The 23,704-nt window shown below is 46.4% G+C and overlaps 1 protein-coding gene across 1 annotated transcript; it reads right to left on the minus strand.

Moving 5' to 3' along the window:
* Positions 1-575: 575 nt before the first annotated feature.
* LOC119397678 (uncharacterized) lies at positions 576-13,905 on the minus strand. Its single transcript, XM_049416657.1, has 10 exons — positions 13,872-13,905; positions 8,443-8,717; positions 7,806-7,901; positions 7,557-7,630; positions 5,799-5,946; positions 4,767-4,835; positions 3,791-3,881; positions 1,760-1,947; positions 708-806; positions 576-638 (listed from the first exon to the last, which is right to left on the minus strand). The coding sequence occupies exons 1-10, from the start codon at positions 13,903-13,905 to the stop codon at positions 576-578; spliced, it is 1,137 nt and encodes a 378-aa protein (XP_049272614.1).
* Between the last annotated feature and the right edge of the window lie 9,799 nt (positions 13,906-23,704).

A 23,704-nucleotide genomic window follows, 5' to 3' on the forward strand; every position in this document is an offset into this window, starting at 1 on the left:
ATACTGCACATGGCTATGCTGTGCTTCACCCTCTTTCCCTCCTTTCCCTCCTTCTTACCCTCACATCACTGCTCCTCGCTCTCACTTTTCTTTCCCACCAGTAACGCATTCATATGGTTCCCATAAATGCTTGTACTGTGTAGTCAGGCTTGCCCAATTCCTGTGGCGCATAACCACCAACTGGTTTTTCCAGTCCACGGATCGCACCTTACGCCCGTCTTTAACAGCTCCGCTGTTAAAAACAACGACCACATGGAATGAAGGGAAATAATTTCTTCTCATCGGAAAAGTATTTCCCACTTGTGCCAAATGTGTGATATCAAGAACTACCGCTTCCACGGAAATAGAACAGAAAGCAGCCTGGTGGAAAGAAGGAGCAATGAATTTAAAACAAAAAACGCTTGCTTGGTCTTGTGTCGTTTATTTACTTTGTTTACCTCTGCGTTTTTCACATTTTTTTTCTCTTGCTCACGGTGCCTCACCTAGCTTTTCCTCTACCAAGTTTATGTCTGCTGCACAAGTATGCGTCCTCGAGATGCACCATATTCTCTCATGAATAAGGGTAAGGCAGAACTTTACATGAGGGTAACGATATCTGAAGGAATGGTGAAGGAAGGAAACGACGGAGGAATCGAGCACTGTCAACAATGTTTATGAGGAAACATGCAGAAATCTGACACATTGCGAAAAAAAAAAAGCATACTTGCCTTCCGCGAATATGAGGAGCACATTGTAGCGTATGCGATGAAGGAAGCGAAATAGTTCACCATGAAAGAGGCACCGATGGATGCGTTCGATTCCTGCAACTGTAAAACGGGGCAAACAAAAAAAAGAAAGCACATGTTATTAGCACATGTAGCTATTAAGAAGATGCACTGGGATCCTGTTGAAGTTTCTTCAACGAGATTCACGAAGCAACTAACTTCACATTTGCGAATTTAATTGTCAAAATGCATTAAATAATTATGCTATTCAGAATTAAGAAAATGACGCGATGGGTTTTATGTGGCAAAAGCATAATATGATCATGAGGCACGCCGTAATGGTGAACTGCGGAATAATTTTGACCAGGTGGAGTTCTTTAAACGAGCACCTAAATAAAAACAAACTGGTGTTCTTGCGATTCGCCCCCATCGAAATGCAGCCGCCGTGGCCGAGAACGGAACCGAAATTTAGGATTTCCTCAAGCCACTGCTTCAGCGAAAAAACTTTGTTAAACTTCTTAAGAACATTTAAAAAAATGTTGCTTCTTAAGATGCAGCATCGCGCTACTGAGACTCTATACCTTGGGGTAACGCACGTTGTACCGGGGAGTAGCCATGAACTTAGACGTATAATCAATGTTTTGGACCCAGATCCTTATACGTTACTGCTTGCAATATGTCTGCCATGACGAAGTACCAAAACTGTTTTTCAAACATAAGAAAAAAAAGTCATAGCTTGTCCAAATTTTCCATAAAACTGTCACAAGTACAGCATAACATACAGTCGAGGTAGTAACGTCTACTAACCAGTCGTGTATGCGAGAAGTAATCTTTACTAACTACGACAGGCTGAGTAGTAATGACAGCTTTTGCTGCCTCTCATATATTTTTGCATGGTAGTCAAACCTTAGCGACACTTAGTAAAGTTGGCATGGTGGTATGTAAATGGCGCAGGTAATAACTTTTTACAAACTATTTTTAAAAGAGAGCAAGTCTTCGAAATGAGGCTCAGCATGCGTGCAGTGACTGTTTCCAGAAACGAAATATGTACTCACCTGCGCTATGTGTGGCTCGAGAGTCGCGTAATTGAAGGAAGCGCTAACCCAGCACAGTGCTCGGCTGAAGACGTCCACCATGAAGCAAGGGTTCAGAAAAAGGCCCCTAAGTGTCTTTCGGACCTGGCTTTGTTCATTCGTATTGAGGTTCCCGTCAGGGTCGCGTATCGACGGTTGAGTGTTGCTATCTAAATGAACACAGTGAGTGCAGAGCACTTTCAGATACATACTGAATCTACCTAAAACGTATATTCTGTACAAGGAACACACATGAAGGTAAACATTTGGCAAATTAGAGGAAATGATGTTAGAAAAGTAATCTGCGGATTAAAGAGGGGTGTGGGCCTCGCGAAAGGCTGCTATTAAAATGGCAATCAACAAAAGAAGCCAGGCCAAAAAAAAACTAAGCGATTCACCTGAGATGTTACGACGTTTATGTTACGACGTTTTACGTGTCCTATACTATAAACGATGTAGCTTTCTTGCGTATTCATTTTCTCCTTCCTGAATGCGTCGATCGAATATGTCGAAGTCCAGGAGGATTGAGGAAAACTCAGTTTCTTTTGTCGATTACATAGTTACAGGTCCAGAATCACTGAATCAGTAAGATCAACAAGGCTTTATTTAAACGACTACTCATGCAGTTAAGAAAGAAACTTGGTTTGTTTTTCAGCGAGAATCTTACACTACACAGGTGTTGGGTTATCTTCTGATTAATTGACCGGTAGAAGAATCTTAGAATCCACCAGCTACGTGGTCGCGGTTCCGAGGGTGTCGCTGTTTCGTTTTTTTTTCTATACGTAAGGTAAATAACGGAGTTTCGAGACATCAGTGGAGAGTTGTAGCTCTCCTATCTAGATATTTTGATACCAATTGCCCAATCTACCAGTTTACACAAATTCTGTTCTACGAGCTGCCGTAAGCTGTCGTGCTATTTAGGGACAAGACCTTTCAGTGAAACGAGAGATAGCAGGCACGATTGCCGGCAACAGCTGCTGCATTCTTATGCATGCTAACAAGTGCACACACTTCGTTATGCTTCGTTCATGCTAACGAAAGCTAAAGCGTGATAGCTGGTCTACAGCGGTGTGCTACAGTGCGAGCAACTATGCATAATTGTTGGGTCGTCTTTAGTTCTACTCTCAATGATACCTGAATAAGTGGTTCCTTTAAACCATGGCGCACCTGTCTGTAGGCCGCACCACTGCCGTATCGCGCGAGGGTTGCGAGTGATAAGCCACGAATTTTAAAACCGGCTTGCAGGATTTTGCGTGCCAGAATCACGATGTAACTATGAGGCACACCGTAGTGGGGGACTTCAAATTAATTTTGACCACGCGACTTTTTTTAATATGCACATAAATCTTAGCACATAGGCATTTTTGCACTTCTCGCTATCGAAATGCTGCCTCCGCGGCCATTAATCGAACCCACGCCCTCGCGCTCAGCAGCGTAACACTAAAGCCGCTAAGCTACCAGTCCAGTTATCATAGGAATGCGCAGGGCTTTCCATTCAGAGGGGCAAATTTTCACCGCAGCGCACCTCCTCCTTCCTTCACGATAAAGGCGTGAGGCTGCATCCCTTTATCGAAGATGCGTGCTCCTACAACGCGGGCATGCTCTAGCCTCCCCTTGCCCACCAGGACTCGGTGCGTACTTAAAATTAAAAACTCGTGCGCCATCGCTAAGGACGCACTCATACCAATCGTGGTCCTTCTTGCAGGTGTCTGGTTTTAATATACAGAGTATAAGTACCATGGATTCAAAGTACGGCACATAATTACGCTTGGTTATCGCGCCAAAGCTGACAGCGGCTGTCAGCGAGGATGCAACGGGCTTAAAATGTGTATTTGCAAGTTATCAATAGCTGGCCGTGGGTCGGCCCCGTATTTCACTATATAGGCCTATATTTTTTTTTTTGGGGGGGGGGGGGGGGAGAGGGGCGAGGAGGATTGGGTGGCTGGACGGCGGACGGCACTTACATCGGGTGGACTCGCCAAATAACGCGACTCATTGAAAGAAATCGCATACCTGTTGTTTCGTGACGGCTCCTGACGACAAGAAGCGTGACGGCCAGCAGTGCACTACCGAAGACGTAGTAAGGCACAGAGTCGCCCGATATCTGTGGTAGGAAAGCGCCCGCAGAGGCGAGGTTATTTGAAAATTGCAAGCGAGCTCATGTGGGCTTCTCTCTGACGGCAATGTGAAACTCTTTGTACAAGGAGAAAACCAACATTTCCTTCGTTTTGCGTGCAAAGCGACAAAAAGTAGCCAATGCAACGTAAGGGTACCATCCTCTGTTATTTCATCATGTCAGTAATAAAAGAAAGCTGTACTCTATCTCACGATACGTTGACAGCGTGGTTGTGCCTTCACTGTTGCGTCTAAAGATGTGTGCTTGTCAAACCTGCAGAAGAGTCTGGTGCTGGGCCTTTTGAAAGAACGATCGACAGCCAGCCACGAAGGACGGGTGCCGTCGTTCTTTCAAATCATCCCTGCAGCGGCGTTCGGGCATGCGGGTTAGATCAGAGTTTCGGTACCGCCGTACACTGTCTGGCCCAGTAGTAGTTTCCAGTTGGTGTTTGTACTTTCTTTAAACGTGTGTCATAATAAATGAACAACGAGGTATTCTTGAGTTCTCCATTTCTCAGCGCTTAGGCTAACAGCTTCAAATTTTTAGAACTAACCCACTCGGAAAAACTGAAGGAACCAAGAAGGTAAAAACACTGGAGGAAAGGGTGACTCTAAGCTTCCAACTGTTCATTTCGTGAAACATGCAAAATCTTATATAGAGTCTTTCGGCTATCTCGGGCCAACCTCTGAAAAATGCAGCGCTTTTGCACGACCACGCTCCTGATTGTGTGATACGCGCTGTAGCCTTAATTTCACTGCCAACGTATTGTGAAACATGTAGTACGTAGGCCTTTGCAGTGCCTTGGAACATTCAAAATACTGCAATACTTACATTACACTTGCATCTTACATTGAACAGCGGAGTAATACTTACATCAACAAGGGCTCCAGCTGCAACTGATCCGAGCATCATTCCCAATTCCGAGAGACTTCGCTCAGCACCCTGCATTCACAAACGTTTACGTTCTGATGGGCTTGATCTTTCGAGACCTCTCTCAAGCGAAGCTTGTACTAAATGGCCCATGAAGCTGGTGTTCCAAAAAACCCTCCTCACTCACAGCTGGTACGTACCAAAGAAATAATAACCAAAACTCAATAAATGTTCTTTCCGGGGCTGGGATTTGACCTCGGGTCCTTCCGGTCCGAAAGCGAGTGCTTTGACCACTATGGCCACGCGCCCATGCTTGCCCAATGTTGAACGGAAGCATACGAACGCGTTCTATCGACAATGCAAGAAAACAACTGGGAAGAAGTACATTTGCTATGGGCGCTTCATTGAAATATTTCGTGCTCGCTGGCTAAAACCCATCTGCTGGACAACGCGTAAGGTTGACATCAGGAACTGCGCATTTCAGGAAAATTCCGACTTGGAGAAAATTGAATTCCTAAACCGCGTTTCCAAAATCACGTGGTGGATATTTCGTTGGGCCGTTCTGGAGGCTGACGAACGATGGGCAGAACATGAAAGACGCCATGCTGATTCAGCCCGAAAACAGCGTTCCGGGGACGGCCGGTATACCGATAATAAAACTGAACGCTTGCGTTAGGAGGGAACATTGCGCAGTGAGAAAGAAAGAAAGAAAGAAAGAAAGAAAGAAAGAAAGAAAGAAAGAAAGAAAGAAAGAAAGAAAGAAAGAAAGAAAGAAAGAAAGAAAGAAAGAAAGAAAGAAAGAAAGAAAGAAAGAAAGAAAGAAAGAAATGCATCAGGTCAGGCACGCCCACCCCAACTTCGTTTTTCTTTATTTCCCCGATAGGAAAGGGGCTCCTGAATTTTCTTCTTTTTTTTTTGCCCATTCCTTTCACATAATTAGGCAAACATGTAGAAATGCATTTCACTTGCCTGATATCATTTGGTGATATTGTTTAGAAACGGAGTTTCGCAACTGGTATGATCGAAAACACTCACCAGAAAGAGGTTTCCGTCTTCGTGTAGGGTACATGCAAGGATTGTCTCGATGCAGATGCCCATGCAGACCATGGAAAACTCCATAATGATAAAACCGACAAATGAGACTCCCAGGTAGACGACCTTGTCGACCAGCAAACAGGACAGCCTGTGTCAGCAGAGGACCAATAGGTCTGGTTGAGAGCCCGGCACATGTACCCAAGAAGAGGATTTAAAGGGAAAGTGAAAAAAAAAGAGAGAACCATTTTAAAAGTATAAATTATCCTGACAGTTTGTTAAGTATAAATCTGAACTATTTTCTCTGAACTCTCTCGATGTGTGACTGCTGGTGCCATTGCACGCTTCTGCCACGCAAGGTTACATCTGGTAACAAGATATTTCGCCCCTTGAGACCTGTATAGGGTTTTTCCCCGAAGCAGTTTCCAGCTCTGGTGTGGCTCTGTGGTAAAATATCGGACTGCCGCGCAGACTGCCGATTATGCCTCGAGCCCCTGACTTTTAAATGTGGAGCATTTCTTAGCGAACCTTTGGCACTTTGAGCGTTTCTATCTATCTATCGATCTAACCGCCTGGGTGCTCTCATGATCGCCTCCTTAACTTGGTATAGACTAAAATTGGCATGGGGGGCTAAGATTATTTCACGAATATGACTGTCGGGTCATGACATGAATAACGTGAAAATCCTGTCGCGTACGTCGTCAAACCCTTTGCTCCAGACACGTGGAGCACATACCCGTTTAGCACGGGCCGCGGTGTACGGCTATGAGCCACAGGCGATTGACAGTTTATATCTACCCAGGAACGGCGAGAACGGATATCGGTAATTTAAATGAGAGAGCGTTAAGAAAAACCGACATCGGCAGCGTTGACCTGACGAATGGAAATAATAAACATTAGGATCCTATCAGGAATCGAACCCAAGCATTCTGCGTGGAAATCAGGCATTCTACCACAGAGCCATGCCAGGTCTATAAACTGGTTTGCAAAAACAGCTTATGCAGGCGTAATGTCAGTGCAACGTCAATGTGGTTGTAGTGCTGGCTATCTAATTTTACAAGAAAGCAATAAACACTACATATGTACTCCTTCGATACAGGCGTCATGTAAGGTTAGCGTCTGTGGTTCCAGTGTTGGCTCCACGTCTATAGCAGTCTAATAAACATTACATTTTTATTCCTATGATTCAGCAAGCTATATCGAAACATTGATCGACCCAGGAGGAATACATTAACGAAAGTTACATATGATATCCACGTGAATGCACCGTAAAGTGCACTTAGTTTCGATAATACTAACGGATGTACTCTAACGCGAGGGCTGACGTTACGTCGCACCATAAGTTATTCTTTAAACGCCAGTGTTCTCGACGTACCTGGTAAGCTCATGATGTGCACACAGCTACTACATTTACAAAAACACGTCGATCCACCTCGTAACGCGCGTGGCTCAAAGCCATAAAATGCAGCATAGAAGTACTCGCTGACTGCTTCGCATGAAACCGATTCCCCCAACGCGTGGGATGTGCCGAATTTTTTATTCTTGCATCGGTCGTGATATTTCGGCCACGGACAACACCGCCGACGAAGACAGTATAATTTCTGCTGCACAGGATCTTTAATGCTATCGCGTTAAAGTAATGAATGGTAGGCTCATATTTTGTTTAAGAATTAAGACTGCTTTTGCTGCAGTAAAAACAAATGATGTCCTCCTTCTTATATGATCACATAAAGTATACCAGAAAGGATGAACAAAACATACCCAAACAAGATTCCTTGGATTCCAAAAGCTGTCTGGCTAATGACGACACCCCATTTTGCAGACAGATAGGATATCTGCACAAGACATTGCATATTTTGTCAATCAATCAATCAATCAATCAATCAATCAATCAATCAATCAATCAATCAATCAATCAATCAATCAATCAATCAATCAATCAATCAATCAATCAATCAATCAATCAATCAATCAATCAATCAATGCGTTTTGTTTAAGGATCAAGCGTACCATAGCTAATGATGCAGCTGGTGCGAGCAGGCCGAATATTTTGCGTACTGAAAAAGCGAGTCCGTATTCCCACGGCGGTAGTCCTTTTTCAGATGCCTGGAAGGAAACATAAACGTTGATCATTCTGTAAAAATGCATTCATAGTATGTTTTCTTTTTTCTTATGATCCACTGCTCACTGTCGACCGACCTTGGCAATTATTTAAATGTAGCGCTGTTTGTATACCGCGGAAAAGAAAAGAGTTAAGTGTAATTGTTACGTTACGCCGGCCCATATTTTTCTTAGCACTTTGTATGCTTACGCGACTGCCTCGAAATAATTTAGGAACCTTCCGCACACACATGCACAGCTCTGGGAATGCGGGTTCATATTCTCTGTCTTCGCCAGTGATGCTAGCTTAAGGTCAGGGCAGGAGAGTAAAACGCTTTGTTGGGCGAGTTGGTTCATGACTTTAGAAAACCGTAGCGCAAAAGAACCAAGGACAACGAACGAGCTCCAGTCCTGTGTTATTTTATCGTCCTTGTTCCTTTTGCGCTACAGCTTTTCTTCTAAAAAAGACGAAAAATAACTTGTCAAACACGACGAAAAGGGCTGTGTTATGTTCGGATGCGCGTAACAGATATGCGGCAGCACTCACCACTTTAGGGAAGAATGTGATTGGCACAGCTAAGAGCGCGGAAAACCAAAACGTCCCGATCAAGTACGGCACGCACCACGACTCTTTCTTAATCTGCACCAGAGTTGCCTTCAACCGAGACCCTATCCGACTTTCGTCCAGTCTCGCGAAGTAGAGAACGGCGTCGTCGGAGTCGTCACTGCAGGGTCTCTCTCGGTCGTCTTGCGAGCCGTAGGTAGCCCGCCGGGAGCACGTAGGCTGTTCGGACAGTAACGGCGATAGCTCCTCGTCATCGTCTGAAATTGAATTGAATCGAATATTTATTTTCATACTTACTACATGTGGGATGGCGCTGCATATATCAATTTGACTGCCTCCAACTACCAATAAAAGGGCTGCAGAAGCAGTGGGATTTAAATGAGACACCAAAAGCATGAGATACATATTCAATATAAGATATGCTAACCATTGAAATAGTAGCAATTCACAATTATTGGCCTGGGTTCGACTCCCACTCAACCCGAAGATGTTTATTTATTAATTTATTTATTTATTTATTTATTTATTTACTTATTTATTTATTTATCTATTTATTTATTTATTTATTTATTTATTTATTTATTTATTTATTTATTTACATCTATCTCGAATTTTCGCTCACCGAGAACGCAGATTCTTTCGCTCACAACCAACGATGCCGAGGCCTACACCAGAATTTCTGCGAAACGAGCTCTTTAGCGCTATCACTCTGTCGAATATGTTCACATTTAAAATGATAGGGGCCGTATCGGTAATGAAAACACATGGATACACCATTACAGACAGCTACAGGTATGTGCTGTAGGACGGGCACATGTTCTCACGCTAGGCTTTCGTGTACCCGCCGTGAGTGCTCAGCGGCGATGGCATTGCATTGCGAAACACGAAGGTACGGATTCAGATCCCATACTCCGCGGTCCCATATCACTGCCTTCAAAACGAAGAAAAAAGAGAAAAGCTGGTGTATACATTGATTTCGGTGCTTTTTAACCCTTTGAGGATAATGAGACAAATCTGTCCCACTTTTTCTTCTTGAATAATAATATCTGAAGTTCAACGTCCCAAAACCACGATATGATTATGAGAGACGCCGTAGTGGAGGGTTCCGGAAATGTCGACCACCTGGGGTTCTTTAACGTGCACCTAAATCTAAGTACACGGACCTCAAACGTTTTCGCCTCATTCGAAAATGCAGCCGTCGCGGCCGGGATTCGATCCCGCGACCTTCGGGTCAGCAGTCGAGCGCCATAACCACTAGACCACCGTGGCGGGGCTTTCCTTCTTCAGTAAAAGCTTCCTCCGCCACCGCGCGTCACCATCAGCGCTATGGCTTTCTGCAGCCGTGGGTCAGAAATATTTAGGAAACCAAGAAAAAGTATTTCACATGTTTACGATATATGGTATCGGTGATACGTTGAGCATAAATTCGTTTTGTTCTGTAGAAAGTTTTTAAAACTGCTGTTTCATTGCGTTCAAGATAGCTAAATTTCTAGATTTATGGTATGTTTTGCCGTTTCTGAATTTCGAGAGAAGTAGTTCTAGCATAAAACTATGGATTTTGTTTCAAAATTGGAGCAGTATATCGGCCAATAATCGTGTCTAAGCGTACTTGAACGAAAAATGAAGCAGTTCCTTGCGAAGCCTACCTGCATAACAGGCACGCATAATTGTTTTTTCAAGTTTGATGGACATTATTACGTCACAAAAGAACGCTTTATGACGGAGAAAGCCTTGAAATTCCTTTTTGTGTTTTTTTTACCACTACGGTACCAGTGGAAATGAGACCAAAAGCTGTGGCTAAGACGTTGTTCCTAATGACGAGATTGATGCTCTAAACTGTCAGGTAGCGAAAGAGAACACGAATATGCAAGATCCATGAGAAAAGCTAATAAGGTGTTTAATGAGCGCCAGAGATTGTTTTGTGAACTTTTCTTGAGGTAGGCCACGATGCAGAGTTTGTAGCGCCGACTTGGAGTCCGTCAGCACTACAACATCTCGTGCACAAAAGGATCGCAACTTTCGCAAAGCCGCGGTGATTGCAGCGCTTTCTACCGTTGTGGACGAAACCACACGATCCAGGCGGCCCGACTATGACACGCCAAGGCTTTAATGTAAAGTTTCAGTGGATCCCATCCCACGTTGGCACTGAAGGCAAAGAAAAGGCTGATGCCCTTGCATGCGAGGCGCGGACATCTGTTCCAAAAGTAAGAACTCTTAAGACTTCCCAGAACAACAAAGATGCGATACGCAATCATTTCAAGGCGATTCACAACTACAGGTTTCCATAGCAAGCATGTGTAATCCATGGACTTTCTCGTGAACAAGCGACGCTGTTGTACCGCATAAGAACCGGCTCCGCATACACCCCGGCTTTGTCGTTCAAGACTGGGCGATACGCTTCCCCGTTTTGTGCCTTCTGCGATGACATCGGGGACATTGAACATTTTATTTGGTTTTGCCCGCAGTTTGACGTGGAAAGAGAAGCGATGGTCCGCAGCTTGCAAAAAAGTTGTCACAGGCACCGGACATTTCAAGACGCCATTTTTCTTGAAGGGCCCGCGGCAATGAGAAGGAGCGTGCAACGAATTTTGCTGGTCTTCCTGCGAGACGCTGGGCTGTCCAACACGTGGTGAAAGACACCTAAAATTCAGGAGATGCTCAGGCAGTTCAATTGCCAGCCATGCTGGGCAGGCTAACCCCGCCTGCTGCAACATCATAACCACCACCACCACCACCACCATGAGAAAGCTAATACCTCAGGCCTGGATATCATTCATCGATGCATTTACAGGATTCGGTACATTCGGTCACATCACATTGATGTGGCTTGCCTTGATTCATAGCCGCAATTTTATATATGGGCTGATAATCAGGCATAGCTGAGGTGCTCGTCCTTATCTACAGCGACAGAAAAGAGAGAAAGGAGCCAAAATGGTTGGCGCTAGCGAAGAGGTCATACAGAGCCACTGGCACAGCACAACAGGCACATTGCCTACCACAGCTGGAAATGACTTGCGCCAAGATTATTTTAAAGACGATAGTCCTTCTTGGGGAACTTAAACGCAGAAATTTTGGTCTGTCTTTCTGTCTGTCTGTCTTTCTGTTTGTCGGCACGTCCCTCGATTCAGCCACTCGGCCAAAGTTGAACCACTTGCCCAAGGGCCAGCCGTCTTGAACTGGTACGGCTGTTCACACTTGTGAACGTTGTCGATCAAAAAGTAAATATCATGCATATCTGAGGTGCAACATCACTAGGTAAGTATTAGGTGGCTTGTTCCTTTAATAGAAAATGCATACATACGTAATTTTAAGGACCCTAGTTTCTTAAGCTGCGCTGAAAATGCATAAGAATGGAAGCTTGAGCGAGTTGGTATGCGTTCATCTTTGTTGAAACAGCGCTCACTAGACGACGACGAAGTAAAAGAAGGCACAGGACAGGTGCTGCCTGTCCTGTGCCTTCTTTTACTTCGTCGTCGTCTAGTGAGCGCTGTTTCAACAAAGCTGAAAATGCGACTGCGCTGAAATTTGCCTTCCTCCGTGCCCTTCGCACGAGCTCATTGTTGTGTTTCGGTTTCGGTTCTGTATTGCACTGTACGAATGCCATGGGTTGGTGTTGAAAAACTTTAGTTTTGAGAAGGCCAAGAAGGTGAAAAAAAAATATTTAAAAAATGAAAAGCAGCGTTGTGGGCGGCCTTCAGGCTGCCGGTTGTGGACGCCGCTCTGGCGTTCTTGTTTTACCCAGGCGACGTGTAAATAAAAGAGTGTGTGGAGAGTACTCGTTGAGTGCGGACGTTTCTCTGCTTCAGCGCTTCGCGCCAAACCGCGTTTTCGGGCTGGCTGGCGTCCCCGCCGGTCGCGTTGGTCACCGCCGGTCTTCGCCTGCTGCTGCGCCGGGACTACCAGCACGCAACACAGCACTCATGTTTCCCGACGTATTGCCAGATGGCGTCCATATCTCACACAGCGCCTCTTCTATCGTCTTTACACGACATTTGCAGCGAAGCACGCAGATACGCGGCCAATTTTTTTTTTCACAGTTTCTGAAGTGCCCCTCTGTACCACTTGATTTGAGTCTCTTCGTGCGAGAAATTTGGCGAAAAGATTGCAGCTTGGAGCGCTCATGAGACAATGGGGCAGACTTTGTTTTCAAAGACAAGTCATGGGACACATACGTCCCACTTTTTTCTCGTAAACTGATGGTCCTATTTTGGTGAAAATCGCGTCATACTTCTCCGCAGAATGACGAATAATGTCGTGGTGGGTGCTTCCCAACTTCACAAAAATTATGATTTGTGACGTAGTGGGTGCGTTGCTAGTGTACTTGTATTAGTAACCACAAGAGAGTTTATAGCGGGCTCTAGAAATGCCGCTGTTCCAGCTTTCGCTGTGACTGTGCTGCGCTTTCCGCGCAGGCCTGGCGTTTTTTTCTTATTTCGTTTTTTTTTCTTATTTCGCGCGATTGTGGTTACGGACACCGGCGGCGGCGTACAACTACGGCGCCAAAAACTGCCCTTGTTGTATAACAGCTTTCGCTACAATATAGATGAACCCAGAAAGGGTTAACGGAGCTCGTGTCGTCAAAGTCATTCAGTAAGGCGTTCCTCATGATCCTCCACCAGTGTCGCAACGCGGAAAGAACAGGACACAGAACCACGGTGCGCCAAGGAAAAACAAGGTCTGTATTATAGTGTACTATAGTCTGTATTGACAGATCAAAAGAGCGGACGCTTCAACGTCGTCTTCCTCAGAGAAAAAACGGTGGTTGCTGCTCGTGCTCCTCACTTCGTTGTCCTCTGTCAAACTGCCGGCTTTTAGTCGTGACAATATCATTTAGGTCATAAATTCCCTGAAATTCCCGGTTATGATTGTTGCACGGTATAACTTTCACCAGTATGGCTCGGCCAGAGGGATGGTTTAGGGGGTTCAGACCACTGCCTCGCTGAGAAGTTTTATATTATGTGGTTGTATACGCGCACGCATAGAAACAAGCACACGCTCAAACATAAATAATAGGGTGTCGAAAAAAAGTTTCTGGCTACACACCTGATCAGTGTGTTAAAACCCGGCTCCCCACGGGGTTTCTTGTCGCAGGAGCGGTGCTATGCACTTTTCGGCTCTGCCGAGTTATGTAGCGCAAGCCCCGATGTATATAACTGTCTTGTAACCTTGTATATATGCTGCATATAAAAGTCAAGTTGTTTCGCCGAGAAAGGACTCGTCTCCCTCCTTGAGAAGCGGCGACAACGGCAACCAGGCAGTGCGACAACCTTCCACCCCCCTCTGCACTGACAGCGGCTACGCAGCTGAGACACCTCTGCTCCGAAGAAGAAATGAGTGGGGGGCAGGTTGAATTCACTCTCTGGTTAAGCGACGATATGAATTACAATTCAGGATATACTGTCTGCCCTCACCTTTCGCGGTAATACCGACAAGTGTCGAGGCCATCGTTTGGCAGTCGAAGGACTTCCACACTCCGCCGACCGGGTTTCAGTAAAATCACGGTTATGCCATAGCTTTCGAACAGGTTCAGGGATAACGCCGTCGCTCCAGCATTGCTTCTTTGTTTTTCGGTACGTTGCGTAATGCACCAGTCCTCGACGAACGGTTATCACAGCTGATGATGAGTCCCTTAGGATGATCACTGCTTGCTTGTTTCAGCGCTAGCCTCCCCGAGTCACCTCGAGCACGCGAAATACGACGTTACTACTTTCCAAATGAATAAGTATTCACTAGTCCGGCTGCGTCGACAACTCGCTCTGTTTTAAAGATTGCCCTCTCCGCCCGAGTAGGCATGTTGACAGGCTCATTTAGTTTCTTCGATTGCCTGGTCGAGTTATCGCGCTCCGTCCGGTTTACGACCCTTAATCTCCCTCCGTCTTGTGGCGATAAAACCATCACGGTATCTTCTTTAGCCGACTGGGCGAGAGGTTAACGCTGGGCTCGGTGTGTGCGTAATTAACGAATTTCCGTTTGTTTGTTCGCGCCTGTATTATCAAACAAAGTATTCTTATTTGCACATTTTAGAGGGGCAGCATGGCCCCGCCTCGGTGGTCTAGTGGTTATGGCGCTCGACTGCTGACCCGAAGGTCAGGGGATCGAATCCCGTTCGCGGCGGCTGCATTTTCGATGGAGGCGAAAATGTTTGAGGCCCGTATACTTAGATTTAGTTTGCACGTTAAAGAGCCCCAGGTGGTCGAAATTTCCTGAAGCGTCCACAACGGCGTCCCTCATAATCATATCGTGGTTTTGGGACGTTAAACCCCAGATATTATTATTACAAGGGCAGCATGAGATAGCGTGTCTTGTAGCGCACGTTTATCTTACACAAAAGTTTGCAGCGACCCATAGGTCACGGGACTGGTTGACCATGGCCAATTTCTTCACACGGAGGATGAATTTCGGCTGTTCGTTGTGGAGGAATCGTAAAAGTGAAGCACACTCTTCTATTAAAGCGCCCGTGTACTCAGATTTAGGTGCACGTTAAAGAACCCCAGGTGGTCGAAATTTCCGGAGCCCTCCTCTACGGTGTCTCTCATAATCATATCGTGGTTTTGGGACGTTAAACCCCAGATATTATTATTATTGTTACTCTTCTATTAAAGCTGCTGCGACATGTGGGGTGCGCAACTATACTGCGATGGTATAGCATCGTAATAGTGGTATACCCTCATTGTAGTGGGTTGTCGGCATTTGCAGACGGCAAAACCAGCGAAACACAGAAACTTGGAGCATTGATCAACGAACGAGCACAACTCCACGATACACTCTCGTATCAAGCATACGAATAGCTAGGAACCCGTTACTGATGCTTTTCGAATTATAACGTCACAAATGTATAAGAAAATGGTTAAGCACAAATTAGCCTTCCCGAATAGTCTGGGCTTGGTGGAGTTTTTGAACATGTTTGGGTACAGCGCGAGGAACGACGCAGACGGAATAGAACACGTCCCCTCTGTCCTATTCCGTCTTCGTCGCTCCTCGCGCTGTACCCAAACATGCTACCGTACCAACTAGCCCAGCTGTCAATACTGTAAGAGTGTTTTTTAACATGCACGCAAAATTTCATACGGTTTTTTATACATATCGTGCTCAGACCGGCTCTCGCCAAATTTAACATTTCGTGTTAGGCCCCGTACATTGAAAGCGGACGCTTAGGCAAAGCAGTCATTAGCGGGAATTTGTGGGGCTAGCTCCACCTAACGCTGTATCATCCTCCCCCTTGCTCCTCGTTTATCCTGAGAATGCTTTTATGCTTGAAGCATATCGGTGCTGTTGGGTGACGACATGTCTGTTCGTCCGTAACCTGATTCTGCAGTGCGCCCTGGGCAACCTTCTTTCAAACGTACAAAAATGTCGTAGTGTACACGCACTAGCACTATGTGCACCTAAGAGCAGTATCTATCCCTTTGCGACTGTACAGTTCCGATGGACGTGGGGATTCGCGAGCAAGTGGTCACTGTACCAAGTGCGTGTCATAGGTCGGCAAACTCACTCATGAGTCGACTCACTCAGACTCACTAAGACTCAGATCGGGCCGTGACTCTGAGCCTGAGTGAGTCCAGGTGAGTAATATTTTGATGAGTTTGGGTCCGAGTGAGTCCGGTTGAGGAAAATTATAGTGAGTCTGAGTCCGAGTGAGTCCGGTTGAGAAAAATATTGGTGAGTCTGAGTCCGAGTGAGCCCTAAGCGTAAAATATATTTCGTGAGTGAGTCTGAGTAAACTCCACCTTTTATTGCCGACCTATAGTCCTACCTCCTCATCTTCAGCATTACTCTTAGCCTTATATCGGCTTACGTTTATGCTCAAGCCTATTGACACATATCTAAACTTACTAGCGTTCATGCGCCACCTCAATATTTATTGATCAGAGGCGTGAGTTAGGGGTGGGGTGCCGTGACCTACCCCCGCAAACTCTTTCACGGGATGTTCTTGATGGAAATATCTCGTGAGAGTCGCGTATTTCATAAAAATGTCCATACTGGATTTAAACCACTAATAACTTGTATCGGAAGGTACGAGATCAAAAGTCGCATCGTAGAGCTCCGATTATGTGAGATATTAGCGTTAAAGAGCATTCACACCATGATCGAAAAAGCTATTTTACACTAACAGACTCATGAATCGACTCACTCAGATTCACTCAGTCGCATGTCAAGCCATGAGTCTGAGTCTGAGTGAGTCCGGCTGAGCAATATGTTGGTGAGCTTAAGTCCGAGTGAGTCCGGTTGAGAAAAGGTTTAGTGAGTCTGAGTCCGAGTGAGTCCGGTTGAGGAAAATTTTGGTGAGTCTGAGTCCGAGTGAGCCCTCAAAATATACTTCTTAGGTGAGTCTGAGTGAGCGCCAAATTTTTTGTCGACCTGTGGTGCGTGTTGGCGTGTTGGCTATCCGGGATCTACTCACAGTCACTACGCAGTTTAAGATTAAGCAAAAACTATTTTCACAAGCCATTCATGTGGTACTATCAGTTCACTGTAATATTGTAAAACACTTGCACCTACAGCGCCCATCACTGCATTGTGAATTCTATGACCACTACGCCACTTACGCTACACTACGTACCATCCATACACCGTCAATATCCCATGATTCGTTGAAGATGATATAAATGAAAAGATGACATCTCTTTCTTGGAGAACTAGCCTGTTAAAGGCACGCGCTTTGTGCTCTATCGGTCACAAGTCCTTTACAGGCGGGGTCAAAATCTTCCGGTACGTGCGGCCGCGTGCTAAGTTGCATTCTTGCGCACTCTGACGAAACAAGGCCCTGTTGCAATATGGCATTGCGCACGTGCTTTCTTTCCTGCGTGTATGCCGCTAGGAAACGCCGTAGCCGGCCTTTCCTAAGGCGGTACAAGAGTACATTTGTCTATGCGCTCACATGTCCCACGAAATTCTCTACTCGTTTATATTGTGCTACGTTGTCTAACAGCGGAAAAGTTAAGATTAAAACTCGGAGACATTCCTTCTTTCGGCACGAAGGCTTGCGAGCGTCGAAACAAGGATATTTTTAACCAAATGCTAACAGCGATAATGCTAAGCTTGCGAATTCGATACTTGCCTCCCATAGTTCCAGTTGAGGTAGGCAGGTTAGAGTCGGTGCCCCTGGAAATATCCACAGGTTGCAGGAAAGTGCTTCTTCGAAGCTAAATTCAAGCGTCCAAGGTCGAAAGACGATGCGGTAGCCGCAGTCTCCCGCTGTGGTAGTATTACAGGCGAGAGCAAGCAGACGACGATAAAAACAGTCACATCCGTACCTTCCGGGCTGCGGTTTGCAAGTGGCGCGCGCTGCCTACGGCGAGTCGCATCTGCCAAAGTCCCTGACGCGATGACGACGCAAGAACGAACTTCGACCGCGTCGACTAACGTCCCACTAAATCTGTGCAGCACTTTGAAAGCTCGCGTTAGGGGCGTCAGTTACAAAGTTGTTTATGCGCAGTACCTTCAATTATAGTTGATCCCAGCTAGACACTGTGAATAATAACAGTAAAGACATTACGTAAATCACAAATCGTATTTTTTTTTTTCAGACCGTTTCTGAAGTTCCAGCCGTGTTGCACGGTAGAAATGAGACAAACCAAGATGCCGTGTCTCGCAGCGCTTCGCGGCTGTACAAGGCGCGATAAACGGCGTGCATCATTGTGTACAGCGCTGCGATTGAACAGAGTACGGAAGGCAACCCGCCACCACCGTACTCGAGTTGCAGTCGAACGCGTGGGAACGTGCGCCGCTCGGCGCGGCTGAGATTTCAAAGCCGGACCTGTGGCCGAACAGGCATGGATAGAGTTTCGACTTCTGTGTCGGCTAAGGAAACCACTTTCCGGGTGAAAACCGAGCCCGCTTAAACAGGAGTTCTTGCAGGCATAGAGTTTCCTAAAATGACCTAGAGGGAACTCTGGCGCTGCGATCGTTCAGCCACCATGGGAATGATGGGTAGTACACGGATTTGCCTAGTCTTCGTGCTTGTGGGCTTCGAACGCACTTGTGGCTTTGTTTATTGCTATGTTTTGGTTTTCTTTCGGATAAAAGAATGGATCGTTGTGAACTTCGTGACCAGATTTGAATCGATGAGCCTAAAGAAGTTAAAGTGGTGAAGTGAAACTGCTGATTTTTGCTGAACTTCGTTTTGCGACAAAGCGGATGCAGGCGACGCGGAGCCAAACGGAGCCAAAAGAACGAAGTTTAGACAAATCCGTGTACTACCCATGATTCCCATGCTGGCTGAAGCGCGATGCATTGCAGCTCCCATAGACACTAGCGCCAGAGTTCCCTCTAGTAAGTATTGTAGGAAACTCTATGCTTGCAGGAAGCACTTTTCGAGTGCATGCTGGTCCTCTTTAGATATTTCAGCTAGTTGCTAAATGAAAAAGGATTCGGAGACTGCTTATTCACAAGTTCCTTCGGCGGCCGCTTCCATCAGCCGTTATCGCTGGGAGCGGTCCGTCGGCGCACCGGGTGATAAGAGAGGAGCAATGACAAATAAAATTTAAGTTGCCAAGTATGGTTCCAAATTGGCGAGCGCTTGTTACGGCTGAGCGCCGTCTGCGTGTATTTTTATTGCGATCGCAATTGTAAGGATATGTGGTGAAGCTGGCGTAGGACGACCTGCGAGGAGTGAGGACACGTCCCTTTCCCTACAGGCTGGCCGGCCATGGCTGGTCATGGCTGCCCGCACATACATTCTTGCAGGCCATCGAAAAGGTGCAAAAGCAGGGTGGGCGCACCTTTAAGCGTACCTGCGCCGCCGCTCTTCAGTCGTGAGCAGCTTTCGCCTATGGGTAATTCGCATGCGACGTGCATGGACGCAGGTTCTTAACGTAACGCTACTCCAACATGCCGACTCTGATGACGTCAATGCAGCATAATCACGGGGCGGTTCCTAACCATACGTGAGCGCTAAAACGCGTCAGCGCGTGGCGTGTAGACTCGGCGCCGCGCCTTCTCCCTTTGGAGAGAGAGGGCGCGCAGCTTCGTGTAGCCCCGCACCCTCTTCCTCCATAGGGAGAGGGCGCGGTGCCGAGTCTACACGTCACGCACTGACGTGTTGTAACGCGTACGTGTGGTTAGGGCTTTAACCTGCTTAAATGCCGTAACGACGACACTGCAACGTTTATGGCCTCCATGCACGAATAGAGGCCGAACCACATGCAGCGTTTTTGCAGGCGTTTTTGCAGGCGTTTTTCCAGCGTGTCGTTCCCCGGCGTCACTCGGCGTCGACGCTACCGGCGACGGTGGCCAAAACGTCCACCTCAGGACGTCCCAGACATCGGCAGCGTCGGCGTCAACGCCGGAAGCAGTTTGATTGACGCAGAACAAATCAGCGCGCGACTGGCAGCGACTTGCACCTACGTAATGCTTGTATTTATCTTAGCTTGTTCCCTAGAAGCCTCGACAGCAAAGCGCTGGTGACATCTTTGAACTGTTTCCGAGAGCCATACTCTAGTTCATCAGTAGCCTTAGCAGGAATGAGTGTATTGGCCGAATACGTGACCTCAAAGATGTGCGACAACTTCAACCTCACAGGTCATATATTACGAGTTTTTGGTTCTTCTTAATCTCAATAGCTGGCGCTACAAGTAAAATACAAGAAAATGGACCTTTCGGCGGCACTGTGACTCGCTTTTAGAGCTACAAATCTGCAAACGAGACATAAAAGCTATAATCAGGAATATTCCGTGTTGGTCCACTGACGGAAACTGCACACTGATTTGCGAGGCGTCAGGTTCATTACCTCTGGCGCTGGCCTCGGTGCTATGGTGCTTTCTCATGTGGTTGGCCACCATATCTGGCGGCGTTTATGTGACGACGCCGAGAGACGCAACACCAGAAAACGCCGGCAAGAACGCTGCATGTGGGTCGGCCTTAACAAAAGAACCTGGATGGGACGTACGGATAACATTAAAGTGACATTCCAAACTTCGAGCCCCACCATTTGATAATCCAACATGGCGGTTTACGTGACATCGATGCAAGCCATCTATAGGCGGCTTTGCTACCCACAGCGCTGGTCTAGTGGTTATGGGGCTCGACTGCTGATCCGCAGGTCGCGGGATCTAATCACAGCCGCGGCGGCCGCATTTCGAAGAAGGCAAATGGTAAAAGCCCGTGTGATTAGATTAATGCGCACGTTAAAGAACCCATGGTGGCCGAAATTTCCGGAGCCCTCGGCTATACGTCACCTCTCATAATCATATCGTGGTTTTGGGACGTTAAACCCCAGCAATTATTATTATAGGTGCCGAGCACACGTCCGCTTTTCATCACACCTCTGCGGAGACCGAGCTATCCTCGCCGTCACGTGAGCAGACGTGCCTGCCAAGTGGACACCACAGTGGTTCACATATATTATCATTGTGCTTACGTGGGAGTTTAGCCATTGAGGAAGACAATCGGCTTTATTATTTATTCAGTTTACCCGCAGCGCTCTGGGGGAATTGCAACATATGCATGGCTGTACGTTCCAAACTTTCTTTTTTCTTTTCCCTGTGGAGCGCATCGCGGTATGCATTACGTACGGATTAATAGACAAATCTCGTGGATGAGTGGCCTAAGAATGCTTACGCAATAAATTTTGTACGCCTTTCTTAGGGCGCTTTACTCGTGTAAACGTAGCATCGTATACAACGGAACAGCAGGGTCATCGGTAGCAAACGCATATCCGTCATTTAAACCACTCGCATAGGAGATTAAAACTGAGGTTTCACTCGAAGGAACTCGTTCATAATTGGCGCTGACAATGCGGTAACCTTTTCTTCCGCGCACGGTGTAAGATACAGGGCACTCGCTTGACGCGATCGACAAGATAACGCAGCAACGGCGCGCGCTCATCGGTCCGGTGACTGTAGCGCCTTTCTGTCGGAAGTATAACGAAACTTGAAGACGGAAATGGCTTTATCTCGCATTGCTATAACAACCAGCCCTTCGTGAGTTGTTTGACTAGCTGTCGGATGCACGTGACACAGGCGCCTTCGTCTGTCCGTCTACTTTCGCCGCGTGGCTCAATAATTTCGGGTTTCCCGCGAAGCGCCAATTGCCATAGCGACTGGAGATAAAACCTTTTCTGTCCTGAAGCTTCGTCGTATCGCCGATAAATATTCGCTGCTGTCAGCAGACCGATGGGCTCGTTGTCGTTACTTTATCTTCTGGTCGATCGCGCCAAGCATTTTTTTTTGCTTTTTTTTACGTCACAAAACCACGATATCATTATGAGGGGCGCTTCAGTTGAGGGCTCCGGAAATTTCGACCATCGTGTGTTCTTTAACGTGCATCTGAATCTAAGTACCCCTCCACCCAAAAGTTTACGGAACGCGAAATTTCCGAAAAAGTGATATTCCCGCTTTGTCTGAGAACACAGCCTCCAAATAGATGTTCCAGCCTGTAGTAGTCCTTGCGACCTAAGCAGCTACCTGCTAGGTTAGAAACGTCGTGCACTAACAAAGCAGAAGTTCGAATTTAAAGTGGAGGTGACGTTCCGAAAACTTTTGTGGGCGGGTACACCGGCCTCTAGCATTTCGCTCCAGCATTTAGCCTCTATCGAATCCCGGCCGCGGCGGCTGCATTTAAATGTGGCCGCCGCGGCCGGGATTCGATCCCGCAACCTTCGGGTCAGCACTTGAGCGCCATAACCACTGCGGTTGTCACCGCGGCGGGAGATCGCGCCATGCAAGCAAGCCGAGAAGTTAGCCCACCTAAAGGGTATATACGCTTCCGTGTTATCAGACATTACTTCGAGAGCCAATTCGGCGCTTCTGGGACCACCTCTGGTCTACCACATGCGCAACTTATCCATGGGAGCGCGTCTCAGGACGCCAACTGTCACGACTGAAGAATGCCTGAAGTCTCCTCTTACCGCTGCGCCACCACGCGGTACCACAGGTAAGGCCCTCTTCAATTACCTTAACCTGGGCAGTGCAGCTCAGCCGCCCTCTCGTGTGAGACATTTATCGCATTGCATTTGCCCTATCCTTTAAAACAGTGAACGTGAGCAAAAACGAACATAAATAAACAAGTAAAATGCAGCGCTTTTGGGAGCCAAACCCACAGCTTTTGAACACACCGTCGTACCAGAAGGCAACGAAGGTATATCTGAAGCTTATATGTTCAAAGTGGCAGATTGAATGACTGAGTTCAACTCGCGCTTTCGGCGCTTTATCTTACCGATTAGGACTGAGCATGACCCAAAATTTTGACTATGCCGTCAATATATTTTACAAGTGACAAATGTCACTTGTAAAATATACGTCTGAAACTTTAGTTTTACCTGGTCAATATTTTTCGAGCGCAGTGAGACAATAAATAAATAAAAAATCGGCGGTGCAGAAGCATTCAAGTTTTTGTTGAACGCGCCTGCACTTATATACTGTATACTGCTGCAGCAGCCACATAACTTCATGTGGCAGGTGCTTGGTGCCCTTGTCAGTTGTGTTGTATATGTCCGTACCCATCCCATGCGAAGATCCGTAATTTTCCGTGTCCGGTATTCACAAGACTTTCCTGTTGTTTCTTTGTTTATTGGCCGGCATTTCGACATCCATCCCTGGCCGACATGATAACGAGACCGTTGTCTCAGCGACGGTAAATCGTGGATAACAGTTGTGTAATTTAAGTTGGGAACATCAGCACCTGGCCTCTTTTATTCAAGAAATAAATCAAATAAGCACGCTGCATAAAACGCCCAGCTTAGCCTACCGTCAATTACCACAAGACAGTTCGCCATTTCCAAAAAATTTTTAAATACTGACTCCCTGGCGCGCATAGGTGTTTTATCAGTGCGCATGTGAGTATTTCACGTAGAGTATGTTTTCATTGTACATTATTATATACGCTAGGTATGCAGTAGTGTTCGTCCTGTTTGCTTCATTTCGCATCTTAGACTCGCGTCGCGCTTCCTACGCGTGCAAAAAATCCATATCAAGCAAAAGTGACAAGATTTAAATTGTGCGAAAAAAGAACTAAGAATAAATATCGGCAAAATGTGTACATTATAAATTTTTAACAGCTACACCTTATAATAAGTTGGTGGACCATACAAGACGACTGAATTGCTTTACGTAAGTGCAGGCGTAGGTGCTTATTTTTACACCTCTCCGCCGTTCATGTGAAAGCTCTTGTGGTGTAGCGCCTACTTTTCCACCAAACGGAACCATTTAGTTGTCTGCTTTTCTGTTGGGCTGTTTGTGTTGTGGCTATCTTTCTGTAGGTACAAACTGCAGAAAAAGTTAAGTCACTTCGCAACACGACACAGGTC

This window comes from Rhipicephalus sanguineus, chromosome 6 (genome assembly GCF_013339695.2).
Source record: "Rhipicephalus sanguineus isolate Rsan-2018 chromosome 6, BIME_Rsan_1.4, whole genome shotgun sequence".
Lineage (NCBI taxonomy): Eukaryota > Metazoa > Arthropoda > Arachnida > Ixodida > Ixodidae > Rhipicephalus > Rhipicephalus sanguineus.

Coding starts and splice junctions, on each gene's coding strand:
- LOC119397678 (XM_049416657.1), bottom strand. CDS start 13,905: ATGGCCTCGACACTTGTCGGTATTACCGCGAAAG. Junction 7,631..7,805: donor CAGCTGCATCATTAGCTATG/GTACGCTTGATC, acceptor TGTCTTGTGCAG/ATATCCTATCTGTCTGCAAA. Junction 807..1,759: donor TCGAGCCACACATAGCGCAG/GTGAGTACATAT, acceptor CCCGTTTTACAG/TTGCAGGAATCGAACGCATC.